Source organism: Coffea arabica, chromosome 10c, assembly GCF_036785885.1.
Source record: "Coffea arabica cultivar ET-39 chromosome 10c, Coffea Arabica ET-39 HiFi, whole genome shotgun sequence".
NCBI lineage: Eukaryota > Viridiplantae > Streptophyta > Magnoliopsida > Gentianales > Rubiaceae > Coffea > Coffea arabica.
In genome coordinates this window covers 40,649,407-40,664,307 of record NC_092329.1, presented here as the reverse complement: position 1 = coordinate 40,664,307, position 14,901 = coordinate 40,649,407, and the positions used below count along the sequence as shown (strand labels likewise).

The 14,901-nt window shown below is 39.3% G+C and overlaps 1 protein-coding gene across 2 annotated transcripts; it reads right to left on the bottom strand.

Moving 5' to 3' along the window:
- Positions 1-306: 306 nt before the first annotated feature.
- Positions 307-1,614, bottom strand: LOC140016065 (DNA oxidative demethylase ALKBH2-like). 2 transcript variants are annotated; one of them, XM_072069034.1, is made up of 3 exons: positions 1,176-1,614; positions 893-1,082; positions 307-808 (listed from the first exon to the last, which is right to left on the bottom strand). In XM_072069034.1, the coding sequence occupies exons 1-3, from the start codon at positions 1,356-1,358 to the stop codon at positions 603-605; spliced, it is 579 nt and encodes a 192-aa protein (XP_071925135.1). In that variant the 5' UTR covers positions 1,359-1,614; the 3' UTR covers positions 307-602. The 2 variants fall into 2 exon arrangements, with proteins under 2 accessions (XP_071925135.1, XP_071925136.1); XM_072069035.1 differs by having other exon boundaries at positions 307-805; positions 1,176-1,611.
- Positions 1,615-14,901: the final 13,287 nt, after the last annotated feature.

Genomic DNA, 14,901 nt, shown 5'->3' with positions numbered 1-14,901 from the left:
TGCAAATACTACAAAATGTTAAATGTCGTGGTTATCGATTAGTGCGAGTTTGGATAAATTCATCGACGTCACATAGTAGCACAGTACGCAGAATAAATAGTGAGTAGTAACAGCTTGGACGTCATGGAAAAAAAAAAAACAGCTTGGACGTCAAACCTACCAAACTAGCAATTGAGAGTTTGTCCGCACGGCAGGTTGAGGTAGGTTAGGTTTAATAGTAGCGAGTACTTGCAACTTTAAGTGCCGAATTTGGGACAGTTGGTAAGCAGGTTATTTAATAACAACGTTAAATAAACAGGCTGCATGTCAAAGCTCAAGACCAGACTCTACCCAAACACGGACGGACGGGTCTTTGATTAAGAAGTGTCATTACTACACAAAGGCTAATTTCTTGACCGATACAAAATTGCTTCTTTGATTTCACGGTAACCTGTACTGATTTTGCTCGGAAACAGAGAATTTCAAGTCTAAAGGTCCAGAACCACCCCAACCAGCGTGCAAAGCCTCAGTGAGTGATATCGAAATTTCATTTCAACACAAAAGGAGCAAGCAAAGCCTTGCTTCGCTACCCTGGAAAAAAAAAAAACTAATAATTAGGTGGTTCAACCAGCGTGCGACGGAACAAGTCTAAAGGTGAGATTAATTCGTGTGGATTGCGCTTTGGCCCGCTTGGGCACCGAATGAAGCCAGTCCCGCTGAGTGTAGCCTCTCATCACCAAAAGCGACCCATGCTTCAACGTGAACGAGTGTTGTTCAGCGACCCTGTCCTGCTCCCTTGCCCTTTTGCCCTCTGATCTCTTCTTGCCTGCTGCCATTACAAGATGAAATAAAATGTTCTTTTTCATAAAGAACGCTACTACTAGTAACAAGTTTTTTGAGTGAGCTAAGCTACCTCGAAAATTCTTGCCTGGCTTCCTCTTCAACAAGAACTCCCGTTCACAACCAAAAGAAACCGAGGCAATTCCATGGGTTGGACCATACAGTTTTTCGTCATCAGCATGCCAGCTAACGTAGTCACTTCCGCCTTTGTATCTATTCAGCAGTAAACTGTTGAAACAACTCCCAGGAAGCGCACTGTGGACCTATAACATAGCAACAGCGTGGTTTGCCAATTAGTCAGGCACACATATATGCAGCATGCCAAATCCATCAAAATGAAGAAACACCAATCATACTGCTTCCAGAATGTCCTTGAGTGGGGGAAACTCATCCCAGGAATGTGCATGAGGCTGGTATCCGCTGTATGCTAGGTCTGGCAATCCTTCACTGGCGACATAGCACACATCTCTGGGCTGTGGAGAGGAAAATGACAAATCAGAAATCCTGAACCCCATTGAGTTGAGCATTTTCTCATGCATCCCTTCCCTTTGAAACGATGAACCGCTCCTCCGCACTAGTTCAAATTAGAGGAGCATGTGTAGAGTTGAATTGGATATTCAGACCATTTTAGAAACGTCTGAATTCAGTATTGACTACAAATCGCAATTCCAGCCGAGAGAAAAGTGGTCGTGTCTCTGAGCTACAAGTCTAATGCCGCAGTAATGAAGATTAATCAATGTTTACATAAGTGTAATTGTTGAGCCGGGAAGGAAGAGGGGAGGGGGAGGGGGCGAGGGGCTGCGGGCGCTTCACTTATGGATATTGTGCCGAAAGGTGTTAAACGAAACTTTTATACGTTAACTGCGATCGTTGCAGAAAAGTTACGCTTGAGGGAATAAATTCCGGTTTCTAGGGTTTAATTGGGGGTTTTTCTAATGGTGGCTCTTAAGCTTCTAATTAGCTTTGATTGAGGGATATTGTGGCCTAATTGGATATATTTTATTGCTTATTAACCGTATGTGTGATTGGTAATATATTGTAGGTTGGAAATGAAACATTTATGGGGAAATGCTGTCCGAACTTTGAGAATGTATGATTGCTTTGAGTTTGTGATTTAGGGCTTGGACTCGGGGCAAGGTAATGATATATGATGGATGGTTTCTGAGCCATGGGGGTGAGTGACCCTAAACTGTTTCCAAAGTACTTTTGAAATGTTTATTGCATTATTTACTCGATTGCATATCATGTGTGCGCGCATGTGAATTCATGACATGATTTGGCTTCAATGAGTTCTTGGGGAGTCTTGTGCTAAACACCAGTGTCTCCACTCCTGTTTATTGTTCATGACATGATCTGGAGCACCAACGTTGCTCCCCCTTATTGTTTAACGTTAAGTAATCTATTTGAGCGTTGGGTGTTTAAGTACAATGATTTCACTGGCTCATGAGAGCAATAAATGTATATTTGATTACTGATTCATGACATCATTGAAATGAACGATTGTGACGTATATTTGATTACTGATTTTATTGGTTACTCACTAAGCTTTTAGCTCACCCCAAAACTATTTTTATTCCCCTCCACAGGGCTCGAGGCGAATGAAGGGCTTGTAGTACTCATTCATGTGATCGGATGGATTATTTTATGTATAGTTGGGAATTGTTTCCGCTTCGCTTATGACATGTAATTATTGGTGAATTTGATGTATATTTGAGATTTATATTGTAATCTATTTGAGGATTGTAGTGAATGACTGAATCCTGGCGAGAGTTGGGCAGGCGGTCCGCCGAACCCTTTGGTTCGCCTTAGGGGGAGGTGGGGCTGTCACACTAGGGTTTGCATTCATATAGTACATCCAAATGTGATAAATCTTTAGGTTAAAATAAGAAAATATTTGACTAAATCGCGCAACTAGCCTTGGCTAGGTTGAAAGGGTGCCTTGGATTCTTATCCTTGCCTTCCCTTTCTTCAAATGTGATTCCCGAATCTTTTTCTCTGATTTTCGTAGACTTGGAGTCGTTTAAAAAGGGTTTTCTACTTTTTTCTTTAAAAATTCATTTTTTAGGTGACTTGGTATACCTTAACTCTATACCAAGTGGCGACTCCGATTTTTCATTCAAAAAACCCTTTTTAAACTATATTTTGGGTCAAATCATCGGATTTTCAAGTCCCATTTAGACCCATGTTTTTCATTTTCTTTTTAAATCAAAAAATTCATTTTTCCAATCAAAAATTGAATCAAAAACCATTTTTTTCTAAACTCGTCTTCTATTTTCTTATTAAAAATGGGGCGCGACACTTGCCATGGAGTTTCTCTAGCTTTTGTGTGCACTTGTGATTTCGTTGTATGAACTTTTAGCTTTAGTATATAAATTTCAGCTTAGGGTTACATTTTTTTTCTAGCTTTGATATGGTTATGATTGAGATAGATAATGGTCTATTTTGGGTAGCTTTTGTGGCCTTAAACAAGTGTACTTTATAGCCTATAACTTGTGGTTGTGAATTGAGGTTGGATTGCTACGAATATAAGTGTTGAATTTGGAAAGGAAAGTTAAGAAATCAAGGGAAAATGCTGTCCGATTGGGAATCATCTTGGTTTTCTTTGATTGTGGAGTGAATATTATAACCAAAAGAGGTGCACTACCTTCATTGTGTTGCTGCTGGAAATTTCCGCAGGAAACTCTGCGCAGTTTTGGGAAATTGGTTATAACATCATGTAGAAAACTCAGAATTGAATTCCGTTTGTTGCGTTTGAAACTAGATTTAGAGTACTTTCTACGTGAAAACTTCAGAATTTTTTACAATCCCTATGAATATACGTGATTTTCCAAAGTTGACTAAATTTCCACACCTGTTCTGTTTGTCTACCGGATGAAGCAGCAACTAGAGACTGGAATTTGACTGAATTGTGAATAGAATCTTACAAATATGTCTTCTGGGAGCTTGAGATATGAATAGAACCCTTTAAGTCTATTTTCCAACGATATAAATTTTATAAATTTTGGACTTAAGAAACTTGAGATATGATTTTCCAAATAGCACGTGCAACACTAGAAAAAATTTCTGTTCTTCAAAAGCTATTCTTGCTTTCATTTCCAACTTCAAATTGGAGTGATAGAACTATTTTGAGTTTGGTCTTATGATTGGAGTTGAGATAACTTGGTTGGTTTGGCAGTGTTTTCCTTTGAATATAGTAGTTTGGGATAGTGGATCTCATGGCACTTTACATACTTGATTTTAGGATTTGAAGGTGAGGCCGAAAGTGCTCCTGAGGCAAACACTTAAGTTTGTTGTCGTGATGAGTGTTCCAACTGCATGTTTTGTGCTCATTGTTGTTAGAAATTGCTAGGCACATGATTTGTCGTTTCATAGGCAAGTGTGTATTTTATCGCACTTGACCTAATTCGACGAAACTTTTGATATCTTGTTCATGCATGTACCAGTAATTTGATTTACAAGTAACCTGTATCTAGACTTGAAATACTTGAAATGCGTGAAAACATGATATGCTGAGCTTACTTGTGACTTGATCTTGTCTAGACGAGTGTACCTTCATGTGTACTCGACCTTCGTGAACTTAAAATAATTAATCCTGCATACGGACTTGCATGTTTATGTGCATGGTTGTAAATCAGCTGCATTCCTCTTGTAGCGGTTGAACTATAGACCAGCTACATTCCTCTTGCAGCGGTTGAACTAAGCCCTTGGACCCTTATTCGAGACGTCGGGTAAGTGAAAACTTGGGTTACTCATGCGTATACGTGAATGTAGATCGATAATGACTGAATTGAGCCCTCGTTGGACCTCTTGCTTTAGACCAGCCCCAGAGCGGTCAGGTGAGTTGGGCAACCTTGGGTAAAGGATGTGAGAACCCGTAACTTTTCCATTTTCTAGGTTTTATTATCTTTAATGGCATGTTTTCTGCATTTTCTTGATTAGGAAAATTTCTAGATAATTTTTGTGAGTAAATAGGATTTTTAGATGATTTTTCTAGTATCAAATAGTTTTTGAGAAATTAAGAGTGTATAGCGGACGTGGGACCCGTTAGTGCGGAAAGTTCGGTAAAATTCGGCTAATTAGGTTAAGTGTTGGATACCGGGTTCCTTTTAGCAGGTGTTAAGAGATAATTAGAAGTTATCTAGATGGATGATTAGTGGAGAGACAAAAAGATAGGGATGCATTAAATAAAGTGACAAGTGTCACTTAGTGATTGGATGGACTTGAAGACCACTATTCACCTTTTTTCATTTGACCAAATAAATCACAGAAATTACCAAAATTTCACCATTTTCTTCTTCTCTAGTGGCCGGCCCTCTCTCTCAAGAAAGAAAGGAAGAAAGCTCTCCAAGTTTGCTTCAATCTTGCTCCAATCTACCAAATCAACCATTTACTCTTGTTTTTGTTCCATAGAAACCCTTAAGGGAGTGTTTGTGAGTTGTTTTGTGGAGTTATTTGGAAAGCTAAGAGGACTAGTTGCTCTCTCTCTAGTGTTGCTAAAGTAAGTTGAGAAGGACCCCCCTCCTCCCTCTAATGATGCTTAATACATGATTAATGGTGGTATAAGATGCAATTTCATGGATTATATCTTGATTTTTGGTTGGATTGGTGAAGTTTTATAATTATTGGGGATTTTTCTGTTTTCATATGAATATGATTATGTGATCATGTATGATGATTGGAAATGGTATTTAATGAATCTAGAAGGTGGAAAAAGTGGTTAATTGCAAGAAATTTCTGTTTTGGACGGAAAATTGGAAAACTAGGGTTCATGTTCTTACATTCTGCCCGGTTTTGTAGCTCATAGTTAGAGGGCGAATTGTCCTTGGGTCAAAACATAAAAGTTGTAGGGAATGATATTTTAGAGGTGCCTGAAAAATTTCAGATCAATCGGAGCAGCGTAGCTTGTGAAAAGATGGAATTACCCTTTCTGCCCTGGTTTTACCCGAATTAGACAGTTGCGTCTGTAATTGGTTAATTTGGTTGGGAATGCTTCCGAATTGGTTGTTGAGGTCTTCTGATGAAATATAGCCTTGTATCTTAGATTTTGGATGGCTTTGGAATTTCTGGATTTGGACTTAGGTAGGCTGACTTATGATGTTTGAACCAGAATGCGTTCTGTGAATCTGTTTTTACGGTCCTGGTGTAGTCTATTGCTTTTTTGACTTGGTTACACTCAAAACTGGGCTTAGTGACCTTCTGTAATATTGTAGCCCTATCTCTTAGCTTCGAAACAGTATATCTTGCACCTCCATCCAATAATCGTAGTGCCTTTGGTGCCAAAACCGCAAAATGATGTCAAAAACTATTTTTTTTTTGGGTTAACGCTTAACTCCATTTCCAGATTTTCTGGTTTCCTCTAATGCTTATGTATGCTTATGGAGCCCTATTTTGGTGGTATTTGGAATTGGTTTATGACTTGTAATTGAGTCTTATTGTGCATATTTGAATATTTTAGGGCTTGACTTTCATTTCTGGACTTTTCCCTAGCTTGAATTGTACTTGTACTACTTGGAGCTTACTAAACGGCTATTAAATGAACTTATGTTGTGTGTAACTTTGGGACTGGTTGAGGAAAATAATGAAGCCATGACGGCTGGAAAAGTAAGCAAATTTAGGGGAAATGCTGTCCAATTTTCTAGGCCGTTTGGTTCCTTTAAGTTTGACTTGTCTTTTGGTAGAAATGAAAGACTTTTGGGTTGTTTGAGCCTAGGTCTTCATGTTACCTTTTCGTTTCAAAAAAATCATGTTTTGTTATTTGGCGAGGCCTACGACTGGTTGTCGAGCCTCACATTTGCATTCTGTATACTCGATTTTGAAAGTGGAACCTTCAATTGTTTTACTTTGATTATTTTAGGGTTTCTTGGTGATTAAAGCTCTCTTTTGGGCAAAAACTTTTGAGGTATCTGTACTGACACCGGTGAGTGTTCCACTACCTGCTACCCGTTATGTGAAATATCTGAATATCTGAAATACTTGATTTATGACTGTTGGAGCCAAATACTATTTTGATAAAATGGAGGTGAGGGTGTACTTTATCACACTCGTTCTCTTGTCTGTTCATATGCCAATTTTTAGTGCGTATCTAAATCTGCTATCTGTACCTGTATCTGTTCTGACGTCATTTGGAAGCTTGTATCCAATGACCTTTCTGTGACCTCTGAGCTCAACCCTGTGGCTAGTTATTCGAGTCGGGCCGGCAAGGCCCTGGTCAATTAGATAACGAACCACGGTAGTCTGTTTTGGGATCTTTGGGTATTGAGACCCTTGATTCCGGTATATTCGAGTATTACCATTTCTGATCTGATTGGATTTCGGGCCCGGTGGGGGTATGTGAGGTGGAAGGAATCGAACAAAGTGGAGTCTACGGTATTGGTTAGTTCTATAACGTTGACGGAGTGTCAACTATTATTTCGATCAAGTTTCGATGAAGCAAATGGGAATTTGGCTCCTGAGAGCCACCTGTATCCTTTCTGTCTATGGTGTTGTTCACTTCTTTATTTGATGCACCTATGTGATTAATTGAATATGAAGTTCCATGTTTCTTATTTGCTATTATTTTGGTACCTCATTGAGCGTAAGCTCACCCCTTCCCGTTATCTTTGTTTTCCTTACAGGGAACCACTTTTGGGGCTAAGATGTTTTGACGCACGAGTCGAGCTAGTTTTATTATATTTTTGTAAAGCTCCTCGATAGTGGGAAAACCCTAAATGCATTTTGATCTAATTATCTTCTTTTGTTCCATAAATTACAAACGTATGTGTATAAAACTGTTTACCCTGTTCATGTATCCTATTTGAATTGGAAATGTTTTCCCGAGTCATATGGCCATATCTGTACTCGTTGGGCTCCTGGCGGGGTGGTGAAGTGGCAACCATTATTCATTTTTTTGTGTTGATTTTCGTTTTACTATTTGGCGACTTTGGATCGTTTGAGTGCGCTATTACCTTCTTGAACGTTTTCAATTTCTTTTAACGGCTCAACTGAGTCCCGGCGAGAGTTGGGCAGGCGGTCCGCTGAACCCTTTGGTTCGCCTTAGGGTGAGGTGGGGCTGTCACAAAGGACAAGTTCCTAACCTGTTTACTCCTAACTGGAATTCGTGACTGGAACTCTGATATTTCTGAATACGGAGCATTAAGTGACAACTAATGTCTCCAATCAATAACTGCGTAAGCGTCGGATAACAACCAACGACTTTACTCTTGAATACCTGAATACTTCGAGCTATAAGCCAGATCTTCAATACCTGAATATCTGGGATTATAAACCCAACCCAGGGCTAGTTGGTCGAATCGAGCCGGCAAGAGCTTGGGCGAGGAGATCGACGAACCTTGGGTACTTCTTTAACAGTCGGGCCCGGTAGGAGAATGATCAGTGGGCGGAGATTGATGTTTAGTAGTGATCTATAGACATTATAATTTAATGATTGACGGAGAGTCAACGGATCTTGACAAGTTGCCGTGGAACCTGCTGATGAGCAACCCTAGGGGACCTTGTAATTATCAGAGTTGGATTTTTTCTCCCAATGGAAATTGAACTCGATTGTTCTCATGAACTCAAGACCTTTGACAAACAAAGGTAATCAGTAACCTTAAGCAAATATGATGGATGAAGAGACACCACGATTAGGGAACAAACTAATCGATAAAGTCTGATTTGAATCCTAAGCTATGAACTCAAGAATTCAAGAGTAAGTTCGAATAAGAACTTGAAGTAAAATTCCTCACGATTTCTGGTTGTAACAATCTGTCCTTTAACTCATACAATAGGTGCCTTTTATAGGCTAAAACTAGGGCAAATCCGGCCCACATAAACCTGGATTGGGCATTCGGTCCGCATAAAGAGCCAGCTCTTTAAAGCTTCCCGATAAGGCCCAATAAGTAATAAAATACTCAACGACTAACAACTACTAAACTAGACAGTCTTAAAACAACTACCAATTAAACTAACAAGTATGAGATCATTCTTTCACTTCAAACGTACAAGTGAACAAGGTAACTTCATGATCCATCAAATCTTCAAACTTAGCTTGCTCCTTGCTTGTATGGTGAATGATCAAGGCTCGTAAAGCTTCCTTCACCTTCTTTGATCTTGATCTTGTCATCGGACCACCAATGTTGATCAAAGGGTCCTTGACCCAAGGTTGAAGTTGTTGCACACCCGTATCCGTAGCATTCCCTCTCTCCTCGAAAGAATTCGTCCTCGAATCTTCAAAGTCTGTATCAAAGTCAAAAGGGGATAGGTCAGACACATTAAAAGATATGCTTATGCCATACTCACTTGGAAGTTCCAATTTGTAGGCATTGTCATTTATCCTCCCCAAGACACGAAAAGGTCCATCCCCTCTTGGATGTAACTTGGTCCATCGAGATGCTGGAAACCTTTCCTTTCTCATGTGCACCCAAACCCAATCACCAGGTTCGAATACAACATGTTTTCCACCCTTATTCGCATGCTATGCATAATGCGCATTTTTCTTCTCAATTTGAGCTCGAATTCTCTCATGCAAGGTCTGAACAACCTCTGCCTTTTTGACACCATATGCGGTTAAACACTCACCAACAGGAATAGGTGATAAATCTAGAGGAGTTAGCGGCTGAAACCCATGAACAATTTCAAAAGGAGAATGATTAGTAGTGGAATGAGTGGTTCGGTTATATGCAAACTCGGCAATAGGTAAACATTCTTCCCATTTCTTCAAATTCTTTTGAACAATGGCTCGAAGTAAAGCACCAAGGGTTCGATTGGTTACCTCAGTTTGACCATCCACTTGAAGATGACTAGAAGTAGAAAATAGCAACTTAGTTCCCAACTTTTTTCAAAGTAATTTCCAAAAATAGCTTAAGAATTTCACATCCTGATCACTTACAATAGTACGCGGTACCCCATGCAATCTAACCATGTCCTTAAAGAACAAATCAGCAATATGGCGCGAATCATTTGTTTTCCTACAAGGGATAAAGTGAGCCATTTTAGAAAATCTATCCACTACAACAAAGATACTATCCATACCTCTAGAAGATCTTGGTAAACCAAACACAAAATCCATGGATGAGTCCGTCCAAGGGGCATGAGGTACGGGTAGAGGAGTATACAATCCATGAGGGTTACTCCTTAACTTTGCCTGCTTACACTTTAAACACTTATCACAAATGTTAGCAATGTCACGCCTCATTTTAGGCCAATAGAAGTGTTCATGCAAAATGTCAAGAGTTTTATCAATACCAAAATGTCCCATCAACCCTCCGCCATGGGCTTCTCTAACAAGTAATTCCCTAAGTGAACAATTGGGAATACATAGGCGATTGTCTTTGAACAAGAAGCCTTCATGCCTATAGAACTTTTGAAATGCAGCATGTTCACAATCTTGAAACACATTAGAAAAATCGTCATCATGTGCATACAAGTCTTTAATGTGCTCAAAACCATAACCTAGTGCTCATGTTAGTGATCAAAATATATCTCCTAGACAATGCATCCACAATGACATTATCTTTCCCCTTGTTATACTTAATGATACATGGAAAGGAATCAATAAATGCAATCCATTTCGCATGTCATTTATGCAACTTACCCTGACCCTTAAGGAATTTAATTGATTCATGATCAGTATGTATCACAAATTCCTTAGGCATAAGATAATGCTGCCACACTTCAAGAGCACGCACAACAGTGTACAATTCTTAATCATAAGTAGGGCAATTAAGAGCTCCCCCACTCAACTTCTCACTGAAATATGCCAAGGGTCTATTATTTTGATGTAAGACAGCCCCTATGCCGATTCCACTAGCATCACATTCAACTTCAAACATCAAATCAAAATTAGGCAAAGCAAGAATAGGTGCTGAAGTTAACAAATGTTTAAACTTATGAAATGACTCTTCTTGCTCTTTTCCCCATTGAAATCCCACATTCTTTTTAATTATCTCATTCAAAGGTGCTACAATAGTACTAAAGTCTTTAACAAATCTCCTATAGAAACTTGTAAAACCATGAAAAGACCTTACCTGGGACACATTGGTTCAAATCGGCCACTCCAAGATGGCCTTTACTTTGGCGGGATCAATACTTATGCCATTTACACCAACAATATATCCAAGAAAGTTAACTTTAGGAGTACAAAAAACATATTTTGCCGTGCTAGCAAATAGCCTATTTTCACGCAAGGCACTTAAAACAAATCGTAAATGCTCAACATGCTCATCTAAAGACTTGCTAAAGATCAATATATCATCAAAATAAACGACAACAAACTTCCCAAGAAAATGCCTTAAAACATGGTTCATTAATCTCATGAAAGTACATAGAGCTTTTGTTAAGCCAAAAGGCATTACAAGCCACTCACAAAGACTATACTTTGTTTTAAAAACAGTTTTCCATTCGTCTCCTTCCTTTATCCTTATTTGATGATAACCAGATCTTAAATCAATTTTAGTGAAAATGATTGCTCCATGCAATTCTTCTAACATATCATCTAACCTAGGAATAGGATGATGATACTTAACAGTAATTTTATTAATTGCACGACAATCTGTACACATTCTCCAAGTCCCTTCTTTCTTAAGCACTAGAATAACTGGAACTGCACAAGGACTAAGAGATTCACGAACCCCCTTCTTTCTTAGGCACTAGAATAACTGGAACTGCACAAAGACTAAGAGATTCACGAACCTGTTCTTTTTCAAGGAAGGAATCAACTTGCCCTTGAATTTCCTTTGTTTCCTCCGGATTTGCTCTATAGGCTGGTCGATTTGGTAGAATTGCTCCAGGAACAAAGTCGATTTGATGATCAATGCCTCGAATTGGAGGTAATCCTTTCGGTAGTTCCTCTGGAAACACATCCTTGAACTCCTGCAAAAGAGAGTAGATTGCACTAGGAAAAGAATCAGTTAGGCCTAGTATATAAAAAGAAGAATAATCAGCTTCCCTGTACAGAAGTACTATGAGAAGACTTTGTGCATTCAAAGCCCTATCTACCTCACGCACACTTGCATAGAAGCTCTTTTTTTCATTTTCAAGCTCTCAGCCTCATTGAGTTTTTTTCCACTTGAATTTTCTTTTTCACTCAACTCGGCCTCTACTTTCTTTTTCCCTTCATTCTCTCTCACATTCGGCTTTTCCTTTGCCTCTCTCGGTTGCCTTTTCTCTCTCTCTTTTCTTAAATGCAATTGTCCTTCATACACTTGTGTAGGTGTCAAGGGTGAAAGAGTGATTTTGAGGTTGTCCATAATGAACTTATACTTATTGGTGAGTCCAATATGATCAGCCTGTTTATCATACTCCCAAGGACGCCCCAACAAGATATGACTAGCATGCATAGGAATTATATCACATAAAACTTGATCCTTGTATCGACCAATAGAAAAAGCAATTAAAGCCTGTTTGGTCACCTTGACTTCTCCCTCATCATTTAACCAAGACAATCTATATGGTTTAGGGTGGTAAGTCCAGGGAATATGTTTTTGTTCAACAAAATCAGCGGCTACACAATTAGTGCAAGAGCTATTATCAATGATCATAAGACATACCTCATCTCCAATTTTGCATCTCGTATGAAATATATTGATTCGTTGGAGATCATCTTCTTGAGCTTGTGCATTGAGCACTCTCATGGTCACCATAGTTCGAGTTACAGGGTCCTCTTCTATCTCAACCATGTCATCATCCTTCCCTTCTTCTTCCAGTGGTGGCATGTCCGCATATTCCTCCTCTCCTTCACTTTGCCACACTCCCTCTTCATTCATGTACATGATGCTTCGGTTAGGGCATTGAGCCATGAGGTGGCCAATTCCCTTGCATTTGAAGCATGCCTTTGGCTGGTTGGTAGATGTATTTGCCCCTGGAAGAATCGGCCGCGGGGTTGGTTTAGAAGAAGTTGCACTCGGAGGGGACGGTTGTTCTATTCGTTTGTTTTCCCTCTCTCGATTACCTTGCCTTGGCCAAACATTGGATGTTGGCAATTGATTCCTTCTCCAAGGAGTGAAAGAGGATGTAGTGGTTCAGCCACTAGGTGTCTTTAGAGGTAAGGATTACTTTTCCACCTTCTCTGCATAAGACACCATTTGTTAAAGCTCAAAGCGGTCTTGAAGCTCAACCTTCTTCCTAATTTCAGGATTTAATCCATTAAGGAATCTCGCCATGGTTGCTTCCGGATTCTCTTGTACATTGGCCCTTATCATCGCTATTTCCATTTGTTTGTGGTACTCATCAACCGAATTAGAATCTTGAATGAGTCGTTGGAGCCGATTGTACAAGTCCGTGGTATAATGGAAGGGTACAAATCATTTCCTCATCACTTGCTTCATTTCAGTCCAAGTGTCAATCAGTTGTTCCCTATTTCTCCTCCTTGTGGCACATACTTGCTCCCACCAAATAGATGCATAATTTTGAAATTCAATAGCGGCAAGTTTCACCTTTTTCTCTTCAGAGTAATTGTGGACTTCAAACACTTGCTCAACTCGCCTAACCCAATCCAAGTAAGGTTCAGGATCATTTTTCCCATGAAAGGTAGGCATCTTGGTCTTGATGGAACCAAGATTGTCATCGGTTCTCGTAGGTCGGTCTCGACCTTCCCTCGCCCCCCTTTGGCTTTTCCTTGATCGAAAGGAGGTGTTAGAATGATATCCCTCATCATCCGCATCATGATCAGCACTCTGAACACTCGAAACCCTATTGTATGTATCTCCAGTACCTAGCATCTCAATGGCAGCCAACCTGTCGGATATTTGTGTCATCACAACTTCATGTCTTTCCGCTTGTTTTTGAAGAGCTTGGAGCACCAATTTGAGTGACATGTCGGTCTCAGACGGCTCAGGCATGTTCCCCTCTTGAGACATATTGTCCAACCTGCAAAACAAGTGTATCCTAGTCTACCTTACAAGCACTCGTGTATCACTCAAGGAAACACACTCACTCTCAATTTTCCTTCTCAAAGTTCTTAAAACAACTCAAACTTTCAAAAATTCCAGAATTAATTACCCTATAAGCAAGTAACAAGACACAAAGCAGAATTTTGTAAATCTTAGAAAAACTCTACTCGAAACTAGAACTTTTTTTTTTGAGCTGCTGTTTTTGCTGAGTTTCTGGTCAGTATTTTGGAGGGTAAGTGGTGCTTTTGGGGTGCTCAAATAATGTACGAACCAGTTCTCAAATTTCAGTCAAATCGGCTTGCAAAGACTAGCTCAACCGATTTTAGAAACCCAAGAATTTAAAGGCAGTTTGGCTAAGGTGTTTGTGGCGGTTTAGGTTTGGTTTTGGAAACTGATTTGGGGGTGTTTGGGGCTGGTTAGATCGTTTGGGGTCATTGGAATTCAATTAAGATTGGAGACACAAGAATTGGAAACCAATCAAGATTTAGAGACTCAAGTTTTGGGAAACCAATCAAGATTTGGAAACCAATCAAGAATTGAAAACTCAAGATTTGGAAAACTTGATTTCCTTTGTGTGAGAGCCGATTCCTTCTCTTCTTCCTTTTTTTTTCGTTCTCCTTTTTTTTTTTTTTGCTTCGGCTCTTCAAGGAACACAAATTCAGGTCACACCAACAAGTTCAAGAAAATGGATGAAAGGTTATGCAAATTCCAAGAAGACCCTAGTTCTTGATTTATTGTTCAAGAACTTTCAAAACAAGATTTGGTGGTCCAAGAACTTCGAGAATTTGTTCAAGAAGCTCAAGAACTTCCCCAAATTACATTGTGGTGTTTAGGGTTTGCAAGAACAACAACCAATACTCAAGAAATAGGCAAAACAAAATTTCAGCAATACTCAAAAGAAAATTTCAGCAATACTCTAGCAACTTGGACACTAAAACAACATAAGGTACATGACTCTTTTTTTTTTGTCTTTAAACCCTAACAACCCAAACACAAGTATAATAGACTCAAGAACTTGGACAGAAAACATAAAAAAGACAACACCCAAACAGATTTGTGTTTTTTTTTACTCGGATGAACAATAACGTGAACAATACGCTACAGTACGATGAACAGTAATCGCTATAGTATATATATATATTTTTTTTTAACAAAAGACACAAACTAACAAGATATGAACAACTTCAATTAAAAGAGAATTAACCTGATGCTCTGA

What these genes read in the sequence shown, in the direction of transcription:
- LOC140016065 (XM_072069034.1), bottom strand. Translation starts at nt 1,358, where the DNA reads ATGCATGAGAAAATGCTCAACTCAATGGGGTTCAGGATTTCTGATTTG. An exon ending in TCAAGGACATTCTGGAAGCA is followed by an intron (nt 1,083 to 1,175) that starts GTATGATTGGTG and finishes GCTATGTTATAG; the next exon opens with GTCCACAGTGCGCTTCCTGG. An exon ending in GCCAGGCAAGAATTTTCGAG is followed by an intron (nt 809 to 892) that starts GTAGCTTAGCTC and finishes TTGTAATGGCAG; the next exon opens with CAGGCAAGAAGAGATCAGAG.